Source organism: Oryx dammah, unplaced genomic scaffold (assembly GCF_014754425.2).
Source record: "Oryx dammah isolate SB20612 unplaced genomic scaffold, SCBI_Odam_1.1 HiC_scaffold_5, whole genome shotgun sequence".
NCBI classification, from domain to species: domain Eukaryota; kingdom Metazoa; phylum Chordata; class Mammalia; order Artiodactyla; family Bovidae; genus Oryx; species Oryx dammah.
The window spans coordinates 36457216-36472156 of NW_024070189.1; the positions used below are offsets into that span (position 1 = coordinate 36457216).

The 14941-nt window shown below is 39.3% G+C and overlaps 1 protein-coding gene across 2 annotated transcripts in view; it reads right to left on the reverse strand.

The window, feature by feature from the left end:
* The window catches only part of GABRG2 (gamma-aminobutyric acid type A receptor subunit gamma2), a 127793-nt gene that overhangs the window by 4980 nt on the left and 107872 nt on the right, over positions 1-14941 (reverse strand). For both annotated transcript variants that reach the window (XM_040239465.1, XM_040239464.1), the window contains exons 7-8: positions 8265-8417; positions 888-1093 (exon numbers count right to left, since the gene is read on the reverse strand). In XM_040239465.1, the coding sequence (XP_040095399.1) occupies positions 888-1093; positions 8265-8417 (359 nt within the window). The remainder of the gene's footprint in view (positions 1-887; positions 1094-8264; positions 8418-14941) is intronic.

Here is a 14941-nt window from a genome sequence, read left to right on the forward strand (position 1 = left end):
TGAGTTCTTTTGCCCCATTTTTGGAAAGAAATGGACCTTCACTTTCATCAGGCCTCCTGTAAACCAAACACTGGATTTAAGTGGGCAAATGGGTAGCTACATGCTCTTTTCAGCATCCATAATACAAAACAGTTACATTAGGCTTTTATAAATGTGCTTCTTCAACTCTGTTTAAAATTTGGTGGCCAGGTGAAGTCATCTTACCTGTTTCCAAATCACTGAACTCAATCCAGGTTGGTAACTACGTAAATCATCAACATCAGCCATCGTCATCAATTTAAATGCCAGGTAGTATTTAATGTCTTTTATATCCATTACATTTATTTCTCACAGCAGTCTCATAAAATATATATAAAATAATACTCATTTATATATGAGAACATGATAACACAGGGAGGCTAAAAATATATACTTTGAGTATAAAACCAACAGAAGTCCTCTGGCAATGCACACACACACACACTCTAAATGATTTGCAAAAGTATGGTGATCCCTGAAACTTTAAGAACCTCATGGCTTCCTATTGGAAAGCAGTGAATGAAGGACTTAAAACATCAGTAATTTTAAAATATTAAAGAGTCAGACAGCTGAAAATCAGTGAAACCTAAAATGACAGCTACGAAAAGATGAATGCAGTTTCCAGTCATGGTTATTCTCCCAGAGAAATGAAGAGAGCTACAGTCTGCCTCAGTGAATGAAGTCTCTCCCAATTAACTGATGACCATGATGAATCCTGGAAGCCTGGCCAAACTCACACATGCTATCTTCACCTTGGGGCCCAAAGTGTGGATAGCCCGCAGATAGGCCAAGCAAGGCCAAACCAAAACAAACCCAGGTGATCTTTCGGTGTAAAAATGTCAGAGGGCCCAATGAGAAATGATACATACAGGGTTTTTCTTCTTTTTGTCTTTGTCCTTGCTTGGTTTCCGGTTGCTGACAAAATAATGCAGAGTGCCATACTCCACCAAAGCAGAGAAGACAAAGATGAAGCAAACAGATACAAAGAGATCCATCGCTGTGACGTAGGAGACCTTGGGGAGAGACTTCCGGGCAATGGTGCTGAGGGTAGTCATTGTCAGGACAGTGGTGATTCCTGGAGGAAGGCAGGACAAAACAGACCCCGTGACCACATCAGCACATTGGATAATTGTCTCACTGGTGAGACTAAACGTGTTTTGTGACTTCTGAGGAGTGGCCTCAGTTCTGGGAAAGGAGGCTTGACTGGAATTCATTCACACTGTTCACAGATATGTATCGCCTGCCTACCATGTGTCATCTACCGTATGTGCTGAGAAATGTGCTAAGAATGTGCTGACTTTGTGCTGAGAAATAAAATAGACAAGGTCTCTGCCCATATGTCCCTTATGTATGTCCATATGTGTTTCAGTGACAGACACCACCATGAATCAAGAAAGCAAAGTCTAATGACAGATTATGGTATGCACCGTGCGGAAGGACAGGGGCAGTGAGAACTTAGGTGGAAGGCCTGTTTGAGGAGGTGATATTTAAGGTGAAGCTTAAAAAATTAGAAGAAACCAACCTTCTGGCTATCAACACTAAAGTAGCAAAGAGTTGGACACAACTGAGTGACTGGACTGAACTGACTAAATTAATTAAAGGGAGGTTCTGAGGAAGGGAAACCTTGTCTGTTTTTGAATTTTTAGAATACCTAGGATGGGCGGCCAAGTCACAGTGATGCTGGGTAAATAGAAGTTACCTAGTTAAGTTATGCAGAGCCTGCCCAGGAGTTTGCATTTTATTCGGAGTGTAAGGAGAAGCCCTTTAAAGGTATTAAATAGAGGAGGTACTTTGTGTGTGACTGACATGTTCTGATGTATAAATTCTTTAGAGACTATTATATGATGAAAATAGGCATCTCAGAAGTGATAACTAATATTTACTGAAAACGTCCTCATGCCAGGCACTACAGTAAGTATTTCATGTACATTCTCTCTTTGAATCTTTACAGCAGATATTTTCATTTTCATTTTATAGTTGAGGAAAAGGAAGCCAAAAGGGCAAGCTCTGTGTCAGATAGTAAAGTAGCAGAAAGATTTGAGCAAAGAAGTTAAATGTCCAATTTCAAAACACTTCTTTTTCCCATTGTACAACAGTGCCCAAGAAAACTAGTTCTCCCCAATAACTGTTTAACAACAAAGTTAAGACAACCTATATGTATTTATAGCTGTGTTATTTATAACAATGGCAACATGGATTCAGTATTTGAATAGGTTCTAGCTCTAGTTCAGTTCAGCTCAGTTCAGTCACTCAGTCGTGTCTGACTCTTTGCGACCCCATGAATCACATCACGCCAGGCCTCCCTGTCCATCACCAACTCCCAGAGTTCACTCAGACTCACGTCCATCGAGTCGATGATGCCATCCAGCCATCTCAGCTCTAGTTATAGTAACTCAATTCACTTCAGTATTCTAGGTTTCAGTTTCTGCATCTGTTTGCCTATCTTTTTGAAGACCTATCCATTTCTTATCATGCTATGATTTTAATTCAACATTTCTTATCATTACCGGATGCAACTTTTCTGTACTCCAGAAATGGTCTTCCCAGGCCTTTACCGTCTATAATCTTATGACTTAACATTTTCGTTGGAGGCAGGGAAGAGGGGAAGTTTCTACTGTCTAATGCTGTGTGCTAATTCTCACTATTACTAGGACCAAGATACTTCTAGGAGAGAGTCAATGTCCCTGCCTCAAAGAGCAGTGCTGGGAAACTCAGAAGGAATCAGACACAAGAAACTTGAGGAGCAGGGGAAGGAAGCTACAGAGATTAAGAACAGTATCACCATACAGGAAAAGAGAAATAGGATTTTCTTCTCTCTTTACAACATGGGTACAGAATGCTCCAGAGATGGTTAAGGGGAGCCAGCCACTTGAAGAAAGGTTAAGCCAAGAAGGACATTGACCTTTCTCTTCCTAATTGCTCAGGGTTTTTTTCAGAGCCATTTTTGAAGGGTTTGGGTATGTTTCTAAGAACACTTAGCTTAGTATCCGGTTTGTATGATACATTGTGTGTTATGAAATTCTAGAGAAGGGAAAGACCAGTGTTAGTTAAAAGAACTTCACAGAAAGAAGTAGCCTTTAATTGAGGCCCTCCACAAGGAAACTGTAGTCATAAAGATTGAGGCCTCTCTTGTGTTCCATCACTAGTGATTATGGAGTAATACGTCTCTCTGTCTAGTCTACATACTTTGTGACAACAGACAAAACATGGATCTTGATGTCCACTGTAACCCCATAGTGAGTATAGAGCTAGGACTCAATATCTGTTGAATAAATAAAATGATTGAAAAATAATGTATACGTGAAATATCAGAGAGACTCAACATACATATGAAAATAGGAATCCATATTGATGATTTGGGAGGATCATTTTAGTTGTACATAACAGTAACTAACATTTAAGAATCTCTTTGTTTGACCAGGTACTATGCCATTTTGGGGGGCTCCAAAGTCATTGCAGATGGTGATTGCAGCCATGAAATTAAAAGACACTTACTCCTTGGAAGAAAAGTTATGACCAACCTAGATAGCATATTCATAAGCAGAGACATTACTTTGCCAACAAAGGTCTGTCTAGTCAAGGCTATGGTTTTTCCTGTGGTCATGTATGGATGTGAGAGTTGGACTGTGAAGAAAGCTGAGTGTTGGAAGAATTGATGCTTTTGAACTGTGGTGTTGGAGAAGACTCTTGAGAGTCCCTCGGACTGCAAGGAGATCCAACCAGTCCATTCTGAAGGAGATCAGCCCTGGGATTTCTTTGGAGGGAATGATGCTGAAGCTGAAACTCCAGTACTTTGGCTACCTCATGCAAAGAGTTGACTCATTGGAAAAGACTGTGACGCTGGGAGGGATTCGGGGCAGGAGGAGAAGGGAATGACAGAGGATGAGATGGCTGGATGGCATCACGGACTCGATGGATGTGAGTCTGAGTGAACTCCGGGAGATGGTGATGAACAGGGAGGCCTGGCGTGCTGCGATTCATGGGATTGCAAAGAGTCGGACATGACTGAGCGACTGAACTGAACTGAACTGATGTCAAGCATTTGTATAATAATCCCAGAAAACCCTCAAAATGAGGCAATAAGCACTGTTATCCTTCTTTTTGCAAGTGGAAAAAATAAAAAACAAAAAACACGAAAAACTGAGCACAGAAAGAATAAACCAGTAAGAGAGATAACCTACAAGCCCAGCAAGTCTGACTTTAAGTGCAATGTTCTAAACCACATTGTTGTATTTCCTCTCCATAAATAGGTCCATAACATGCAGGATGAAGTACCACATTCTTAGGAGCTATTAGGGATTTAGCCATCTGAAATCCCTAATCTGGGATGTGATGTGGATCTGTGAATCCTCCGTGTTGCCATGATGGAAACATAAGAATGGTGTAGCTTCACAAGTACAAACTACGGATGGTAGTGACTGCATAAGGTGCTCATGAAGATTAAATCATGAACATAGGGTGACAATTCCTAGTAAAGTCTCAATAAATATAAGATGTTATTATCATTTACTTTAGAGAAGAAAGATCTGCTTCTCAAAGTAAAAAAGCTTTACTTAGGTTGTCTATGTATTAATTCACGTAGAAGTTCTTGATTATACCTAATCACAGATGATATTTTTGTGGGATAATTTTAAAAATTAATTGGCACTTTCTTCACTTCATTCCAGCCTCAAAGCAAAAATGACCTATGAGAAGTGAAAATGTCAGTATTCGTAGCAGATATCATGGATATGTTCACTTAAGAAAATTTGGTATGTCTGATATTATTAGGCTACATGGAAGTTTATCACAGGCATGTAAAAGAAGAATCTTGAAAAGTTCCTTCATGATATTTTCAGGTCTGCTTGGAGCCACAGAGAACAGTGAAGAACAGGCAAGTAGTGATTCTAACTGATTTACCAACCAACAGCAAGATAGCTTAATCTGTTTCATTTGTTCCATGTGGTTTTTCAGTCCAGTTTTGCTAAGCAAAGAAACTAGACTTCTCTTACTTGAGATGGATGAAAAATATCCATAAGCTTTTTTCAGTTCCTTCAGTCTTGGCATGAAGTAAGCTCTTTAGGCATGTTGCTTACCTCATCAGTTCAGTTCAGTTCAGTCCAGTCGCTCAGTCGTGTCCGACTCTTTGTGACCCCATGAATTGCAGCACGCCAGGCCTCCCTGTCCATCACCAACTCCTGAAGTTCACCCAGACTCACGTCCATCGAGTCAGTGATGCCATCCAGCCATCTCATCCTCTGCCGTCCCCTTCTCCTGCCCCCAATCCCTCCCAGCTTACCTCATAACTTGGGTGAAAATGCCAAGAGGTATTTTCCTTGTTTAATCCATCATCCTTATACCATGATTAAACCTCACCAGCTACCACCTGTGTACTAAACTATACTCAAGTGTTACAACCTTCAAAATGACCTAAAATGTTGTGATCTGCACTTAGAAAGCAGTCACTCTCTTAGCCACGTGGATATATTTATCTCGCTCCTCAAACAACGTGGCTCTCTGTTTTGTGGCAATAAACTTTTAAGTTCACAAGCATTTATTGTCAACTGGTCCAACTCTTGATTGTAAACATTGGAAAAGGTAATTGGACCCAATGATCTAAGTCAGTGTTCCTAAACCTAAACCTGATTACGCCTAGACTCACCTGAGGATTTTTTTTTTATCCTAAATTCCACTACCCCACCCCCCACCCCACTGTGTGCTCTCAAGAAATTAAACAAGCATATCCTGGGGTTGGACAAAGGCAGCTGTACTTTTGAAGGCCCTCTATTGATTTAAATACACAGTTGAACTTAAGAAGCAGTGATCTAGAGACCTGAGACTGCAAAGCTAAATTTGAGAAATTGTCTCAGCTCACCACCCCACCTTCTCCCACAAGTGGCCCTTCAACAGGGCCTGACACCCAGAGCCACTCTAGGTCTCCTCAGCCAAGGCACACATCTGCTATCTGCTGGCAGTGGCCTTGTGAGTGCCATTTAACCTTATGGCACCTCTGCTTCCTCAGCTCTAAATATGTGATCCTAACCTTTGTTTTCATTACAACTTCGACATGCAGTTATTCTAAAAAGTAGGAAAGCATGAGGACCACGCTGAGGATGACTGGCTTACGGGAAATGATCTGTGAGCAAGAGGAGTGCCTACCCGCTATTTGTTCTGTCCCTCCTTCCTCAGCCCACTCTCCTTCCTTTCGTCTCCCACCATGTCTCTTGCCGGTGAGCACTCATTGATCAAGTGGTGGAAATGAGTCAGTACTATAAGCCTTAAGAGGGCTTTTTAACCAGCAGGAATCTAGACTTCAAGAGAAGAGATTGATTTGAAATCTTTCCCTTAAGATATTTTTGGGATGGGTGGATTGGAATGCCTCAGTGTGCTTACTCCCTCCACTCATAAGTGCACATATTACTTGAGTAATCACAGAGGGACCTGCCGTGGACCAGACACTGTACTGGGAGTGAGGAACACATTGATTGGTACCCTGATGTGACAGACACAGAAAGCGAGTAATGTGGTACATTCTACTCACCATGACAAGTAATCGTCCTAAAAAGTAGCAACGTATTTTGGGTTTGTCTTAGCATGTAGCATTAGACAAGATATTATAATTGTTAAATACAGCCTGTAACATAAAGTACCGCCTATAACAGAAAAAATCAAAATAACCTTATTTTGAAACAGATGGGAGACTAAATTTGGTTTGGAGAAGAATAAATATGCAAATGATGTCTTTTTTTCCCAGTAATCATTGCTGCTCTCAGCTTTAATAACCTGGTACAGATCACTGTTAGAAAATGACTATAATTGCTAGTATTTCTGAGGCCCTACTATGTTTTGTGCTCTTTGCATGGAGTACCTGATTTAACCTAATACAAACCCCAACAGTTAGGTACAGGAAATGATATTTCACATGTGAATGTGGTTTGTAGTAAAATGTGGTCTGTAGAGACTAAAGGACGTATCTAAGGCCATTCCGTGTATGAAGGTTGAAATCCATTTGTTGGATTTCAAAATCCAAGCTCTTAACTATTACATGATACTGCCTCTAGCCAAAGAGTGGATAGGAATTGTGGTTCTAGTTGGCACACAGATGATGAAAGAGGATAGCAGCCTTATAATTCATTTTTCAATCGTTTTAGTTAAGTCTTTAGGAAATATTATGTAGTGTGAGAACTCTATTCATGGACCTAGCCTCCAGTGTTCCTGTGTGTCTGTGGCTTTGTAATAATCTTTGATTCCTCTTCCTTATGTGAGGAAAATGATGTGAAACTCCAAGACAGGTATCCCCAGACAAGAGATTAAGCAAACTCCAAATAATCCTTCATAGGTAATCATATTTTCTCAAAATAATCTTTTCAATAGCTCTTCTGTACTGAGCCAGTTATGTATATGTATGTCTTCAAATGTCATCATAATTATGCATGTTGAAATTAATCAGTAGCCAGTGGGGTGCTAGTACATGTGTAACAGCTGATTTCCTGGAGAAAAGGTGCCCCTGATTTTTTGTGTTTATCTGTTTCCATGGTGTTAATATCTATACCTGGCTTGATTTCAAGCTACCAAACTGGCATCACTGAACACAGTATTGGCAAAGGATAACTATGACCAACTCTAACAGGTATACAACTGCCCAGAGACCAAAACAAACAAACAAACAACTTCCTGAAAAGAAGTTTTAAAAAAATTTTATCCCAGTTACTTTATTTAAAAGATTACCTGGATACAATCCAGGTCTAGTTGGGAAGATCCCTTGGCTTCCCTGGTAGCTCAGAAAGTAAAGCGTCTACCTACAATGCGGGAGACCCGGGTTCGATCCTTGGGTTGGGAAGATCCCCTGCAGAAGGAAATGGCAACCCACTCCAGTACTCTTGCCTGGAAAATCCCATGGACTGAGGAGCCTGGTAGGCTACAGTCCATGGGGTCGCAAAGAGTCAGACACAACTGAGAGACTTCACTTCTTCCAGTATTCTTGCCTGGAGAAACCCATGAACAGAGGAGCCTGGCAGGTTACAGTCCATGGGGTCACAAAGAGTTGGACACCACTGAGCAACTAACACTTTCAAAGCAAGGAGAGAATTTAGCAAAACAGAACTAAGACACTTTAAACACTGTTTCAATATGCTAGTTTAAAATAAATGGCATTTCTATGTAATTACTAACTGAATTAAAAGCAAATCAACTTAGAAGGGGGAATAAAGATCAGTGTTGTTCAGTACTTACCTTGGGATAGTACAACACAAGAAATTGTCTCTCACCTAAAGAAGTTCTGGCTGGGACAGCATCCTTATTGATCCAGAAAGACACCCAGGATAGGACGACAATGAGTGTGCAGGGGATGTAGGTCTGGATGGTGAAGTAGCCCATTCTTCTGCTCAGGTCAAAATAGACAGTCATGACCACATAATCCCCTGGAACAGAGCAAAGATGGACCATGAAAACCCTTAACAAAACTGGAAAATGTCTCAAAATAAGCATGTATATCACTCTCATGTGCACTGGAAAATTTTAATCCACCTGCATTAAGAACAAAAAACAACAAAAAGCAAAATCCAACCTGTATTCACTGCCATTTTTAAAAGGGATAACCAAGACGGTCCTACTGTAAAGCACTGGAACTTTGCTCAATCTTATGTGGCAGCCTGGAAGGGAGAGGGGTTTGGGGAAGAATAGATACATGTATATATATGACTGAGTCCCTTCCCTGAAGTTCACCTGAAACTATCACAACATTGTTAATCGGCTATACCCCAATACAAAATAAAAAGTTATAAAAAATACCCAACCTGTACTGAATTCTGATCCTTTAAGAAGCAGCGTGACTACTAGATGAAAGGAAATACCTTTGAGCATATTGCTCATATTTTCTTCTTTCAGGTGATTTTTTACTTTGCCTTTTCTGTGGACTTAATGCACACAATGTAAAGTTTTATATTTGATGCAGAGGTAGGGGAGTCTGTTTCTACCCTGTGCCTCTCTTGCCTGCAATGAATTCTAAGATTTGTTACAATTTCTTCTTTTTCTCAGGACCTTTCTCCATACAAACCAGAGAATTATCGTGCTTGACACTAATAGATAACTATTTACTCAGTTTATAACCAAATTCCTGTGCTGAGACAATTTCTCATGTTTCCATTGAATCAAGTGGTTTTCCTTTATAACAGTTGCTTCAGTTTGTAATTTCTTGTTCATCCCTGTGGTTGTTTTTGCAACATCTGTCTCATTGTTAACTTGATTCTGCATGAGTCCACAGACTGTGCTTACCCAGCCCTTTCCTGCCCCTGTCACTACACTTAGCATCCCACTGGATTCCAAACAGGCACTCAGAAACATTTGTGAGTAAATGATTAAATGAACAATGTATTTATATATTTAACTATAGAGAAAGAAACCAAAAATCAGGAAGTTGTATTTTGGAACGTTTTGGTGATAAAGGAATTTATATAAATATTCCAGAGAGTAATTAAGGAATCCAAGAATAACTATACAGCTATGCATGAGAACAATGTAATGTGACACAGTGTCAAGTCTCTGTAATTTGTTAAGATCATGATACATGCATTGTTTCACTTTACAGTAGCAACTATAAAGTACTTATATAGTATATACCATATTGTACCTTATAGCTCAGACTGACATAAGAGAACACCACTTTCAAGAGAGCAGATCATCGGCTATATCCCAATACAAAATAAAAAGTTATAAAAAATACCCAACCTCTACTGAATTCTGATCCTTTAAGAAACAACGTGACTACTAGATGAAAGGAAATACCTTTCAGCATATTGCTCATATTTTCTTCTTTCGGGTGATTTCTTAATGTGTATCTGTTCTCTTAATGTGAGGCGGCACATGAGACTACTTTTTAAAATTTGTTTCTTCCTTCCTTATAATCTGTCCTAAAATAAATGGACAGTGAAATCCAGATCACATTTTTTTTTTTAATTACTTGACTTCATGTCTGTGTTTCTCTACTTAGATGATTTAAATCTGATTTGAAGATAAGGCACTTTAAAGAAGACTGACTTAGCTGGATGAATTATTATTACTTGGTCCACTCCTTCCTTCCTTCTCTCCATCTTCACTCCACATTCTTCTAAGCTGCTGAGACAGAAGACCCTTCACTTACTCCTCGAGGGAGTCAAGATTCTCTGCTAACCCTGCAGTATTTCCTAAGTGGGGCTATGATTACTTTCTAACACTGCCCTTCGGTGGACAGATAAGACTGTCACTTGTCTGAGTCAGGCCTGGTTAAGGCAGTCATAGTGACCCAGACACTAATTATGGAATTAAGCTCCCATTAGAATGTACAGTTCCCTTTCTGAGAGCAGTAATTAGCCATTATTTAGCAATTATCTTTGAAAAGTTAAAGGTAGGAATTTTCTTATTGATCATAAATAGATTTGTGTTAGTTCCCTGAGATGATGCTTCTCTGTGTTGATTTATTTGGATTTAGGCTCTGGTTTTTTCCTGTGGTCGTGTATGGATGTGAGAGTTGGACTGTGAAGAAGGCTGAGCACTGAAGAATTGATGGTTTTGAACTGTGGTTTTGGAGAAGACTCTTGAGAGTCCCTTGGACTGCAAGGAGATCCAACCAGTCCATTCTGAAGGAGATCAGCCCTGGGATTTCATTGGAAGGAATGAGGCTAAAGCTGAAACTCCAGTACTTTGGCCACCTCATGCGAAGAGTTGACTTATTGGAAAAGACTCTGATGCTGGGAGGGATTGGGGGCAGGAGGAGAAGGGGACAACCGAGGATGAGAAGGCTGGATGGCATCACGGACTCGATGGACGTGAGTCTGAGTGAACTCCAGGAGTTGGTGATGGACAGGGAGGCCTGGCGTGCTGCGATTCATGGGGTCACAAAGAGTCGGACACGACTGAGCGACCAAACTGAACTGAGGCTATTTAAAGTCATAGCATTTCATATATTTGCTTGGTCTCTGCTTTTGTTCTAATCTAGAATATTCTTCAATTACAGCCTGCCTCTATTTATTATAAAGATATTTAATTGCAGGTGATCCCTATTAGTTTCTGTCCTTTTCTTTCATGTTTCTTTGACCACAATATCAGAGGCAAATGTAAGTTTCTTATTCTACCTAAGAAACACAAAGAAAGAAAGGGTTTCTTTTTAAATAATCATATTCGGGGGCACTTTTTCTTCTTAATTTTTCAAGTCCTTGAGAATTCTCTGTATGCAAATTATAATATTTTAAATAAATCTAGACAATTTTAGTAACATCTTTTTTACTCTTTATCATGCAAGTAAATGAGAATCTACACATTGCCATTAATGATCTGACTCTTTTCAAGGTGAACTTTAATTTTGCCGCAAGTTAACAGATAATTATCTCAGTTCAATTTTCCACTTCCCTTTAGGTCAGAATCTTGACTTCCCTAGCCTATTTATCTATCAATTCCTATTTTAAGGTAATAGCTTCTGAGCATCTTTCATCTCCGCCAACAAATCCGAAGCTTTTCTATCACTAGATTATGGATTCAAACTTGGGAACAGGCCATTTAAAAGCCAAGCAGCTTCACAGTGACAGCCTGACATCTGTCTTATCTCTAAGGCCACATCACTTTTTGTATTTTTTAAAACTCTCAGGCTGAGAAGCCTATAAAATCAAATCCCCTGAAAGTGCCGCATCAGTGATTTCCCCAAGTCCAAAAGGTTTAGATACCCACCAAGTCAAAGGTGGTTATTTCAGCCACTTCAAATTTATTCTATTGATTTATTCTAACATGATACTTAAAGCCATAGCATCTTAAAAAAATTTAGTTTGGTTCCCTGTTTTTGTCCTTGTTAATGTAATAGAATGTAATAGAAACAGGCTATGATTGAGAAGACATATCATTTGAATAACACCCATTAATGTCCATTATTTTTTGTAAGATTCTTATGTCTAGTTTTAGGAAGAGAGCAATGTCAGTGAATAATGGACTTCAATAATTATTTTTTAGTTGTCTGTCATATTAATAATTTGAAAGCTTTAAAATTCAAATTTATTGGAGTGTTTAGGGTCTTATACATGAAACTATCTCCTCGTCAAAACTTGACTGCATGATAAGACATCTGCCCCTCCCAAATGCCCCAAATAATAAAAATAACGGTTTTCTAATCACAAGTAATGAGGGCCTACTATGTTCAGACACTGAGCTGAATAGGTTGCATATATTTTCTTTAAAATTCCTAAAATTTTGTCATGATGGTGAAAAAACTAAGATTTCACCTGGTTCCTCTCCCATGATTCTTACTCCACTAAAATATAGTTGAATAGAGTATATATTACTCTACTGGATTAATTTTGAAAGCATAATTTGTGTTGATATACTCTAGTTTCCTTTCTCTAGTCTCTTTATTTGTCAATAAATATTTTTAATCACTTTTATGCAAAGAGCACTAAATCAGGTAACATGGAAACTAAGATCTATGAAACCTCACAGACGGATTCTAAATTAAATGTATTGAATGAGAATAAGATTATTTCATCTCTTACTACAACTCAGAGAGAGAGGTATTGAGACAATGCAGCGCATTTTCCTTTATCACTCCTTGTTACACACTTGAGTCTGAGGCCTGGTTCCACAGGGCTGGTTTTGACCACAGGAAGGTAGGAGAGTTCACTGGCTGCAAATTCATTTGGGGAAAAGGGTTTTCTGAAATTAGATCTATACCTCACCTAACACACAACAATATATTTGAGATGTATTGAAGATTCAGATTTAAGCATGAATATAAATACTACCCAAGAAAGAAATGTAAGAGAACACCTTCATGATCTGAGTGTGGAAGACACTTTGTCAAAGCACAACATAAAATATAGAAAGCATGAAGGAGAAAAAAAGTATATCATGTTTAGAACTGTATTATACTTCTTTAAATAATTTTGAAAGGCAAAATACTGCATTTGAATAACATATTACCTATATAAATAAATCAAAGCCTAATATCACTGATATGTAAGTAATTCTCATTAATTATTGAGAGAGAGACTCACATTTTTAACTGGGTTGAAAAAATGAATGAACAATTCATAGACACTAAATATAAAGAAAGATTCTCAACTTCAATAGTGATCAGTGAAATGCAAAGTAAAATAATAGTATTTCATTTTTGGCCTATAATATTGGGAAAAAATAAACTGGTAATTTCCTGTACCACAAAATGTGGGTGAAGAGCAGAGCTATACACTCTTGGTAGGGGTGTACACTGATGTAAACTTAAAGGTAACCTGGAAGCATATAAAATTATTTTACTTCTCTATATTTGGAATTAGCACTATAGAAAAAAATGGTTTGAAAATATTGACTTTTGATTGGCACCAAGTTTTTTTTTTTCAAGGTTTGCTCCGTGCCCAAAAATATGACTAGAATACTCAGTCCTTGGGCAGAATCCCAATCCCTGAGTTTATGTGCCTAGTGGAATAGAGCATAGTGGAAGAGAAAAAACTTTCAAATTTAATCATTCTGCTTACTTCTATGCTGCTGCTGCTAAGTTGCTTCAGTCATGTCTGACTCTTAGCGACCCCATGGACCACAGCCTACCAGGCTCTTCCGTCCATGGGATTTTCTAGGCAAGAGTACTGGAGTGGGTTGCCATTGCCTTCTCCCTACCTCTATGCATGACACCCCTAAGTATTCTGCATCCATCACTGGTCCACCATTCCCAGGCATGGCTTAGGCCTGCAATTCTTCTGAAATTACATTCAACACTTTTCCAGCAACTAGGTCCTTGGAGGTCAAGAGCAGGCAAAACAACTAAGCTGTAATCCTTGCCATCAGGGAGTCCTCCGGCTAAGAACGACATATGAATATAGCATCACTACTCTATGGCATGCATGCATGCTTAGTTGCTCAGCTGTGGTGTCTCCTGCATTGGCAGGTGGATTCTCTACCACTGCACCACCTGGGAAGCCCTACTCCATGGCCCAAGGACTATATAAAACATAGCTGTTAGTTTATTTTATACACCCTGATTAGATGACGTTTCTGGCAAGCATATTTCTAAAAGTTCTGCTTAATAATGTTAATCTTCACAAACCTTAAAGAGATCCATTCTCTTCACAGATAGTCCAAACTCCTTAGTATGGCCTGTAAGGCTCTGTGTAATTTGAATTTAATCTAGGTTTCTCTCCCTCATCATTCCCTTCATGTTCCCAAGGCCCTAAACAAAATAAATAGTTTCATTTCACACTGCTATGATTTTCCTGTCTTTATTCTTCCTGACATCTTATATCTCCCAGATTCCTACTGCTGCTAAGTCGCTTCAGTCCTGTCCAACTCTTTGTGACCCCATAGATGGCAGCCCACCAGGCTCCTCCGTCCCTGGGATTCTCCAGGCAAGAACACTGGAGTGGGTTGCCATTCCCTTCTTCACCCAAATTCCTAGCTTATCTCTTCAATCCTTTTTACTCATTCCAACCTTCCAACCACCTCCAGCACCGGCCCACACTGCACACACATTCCCATACTGTGACTAGACCTGTGCTAAGTGGTAGCAGTCTTAAGTAAATTTAAAATTAAAAATCAATTCCTTCAGTTGATCAAGCCAATATTTCAAGGGCTTTAATATTTATTTAGAGCTAGCAAGTACTGTGGGCTTCCCTGGTAGCTCAGATGGTAAAGAATCTGCCTGTAATGCAAGAGACCCGGGTTCAATCTCTGGGTCAGGAAGATCCCCTGGAGAAGGGAATGGCAACCCACTCCACTATTCTTGCCTGGAGAATCCCATGGATAGAGGAGCCTGGCAGGCTATAGTCACAAAGAGTCGGACACCACTGAGGGATTGACACCTTCAGTGAGTAAGATAATAGCATAGATATAAAAGCTACTAAATGATAGAAAGCTCAATTAGATAGTGCTGGTCTAAGCTAATCTTTCTGGAAGGCATTTATGCTCATGCCATTCCCTTCCAAGTTTTTCGGAATAAAAT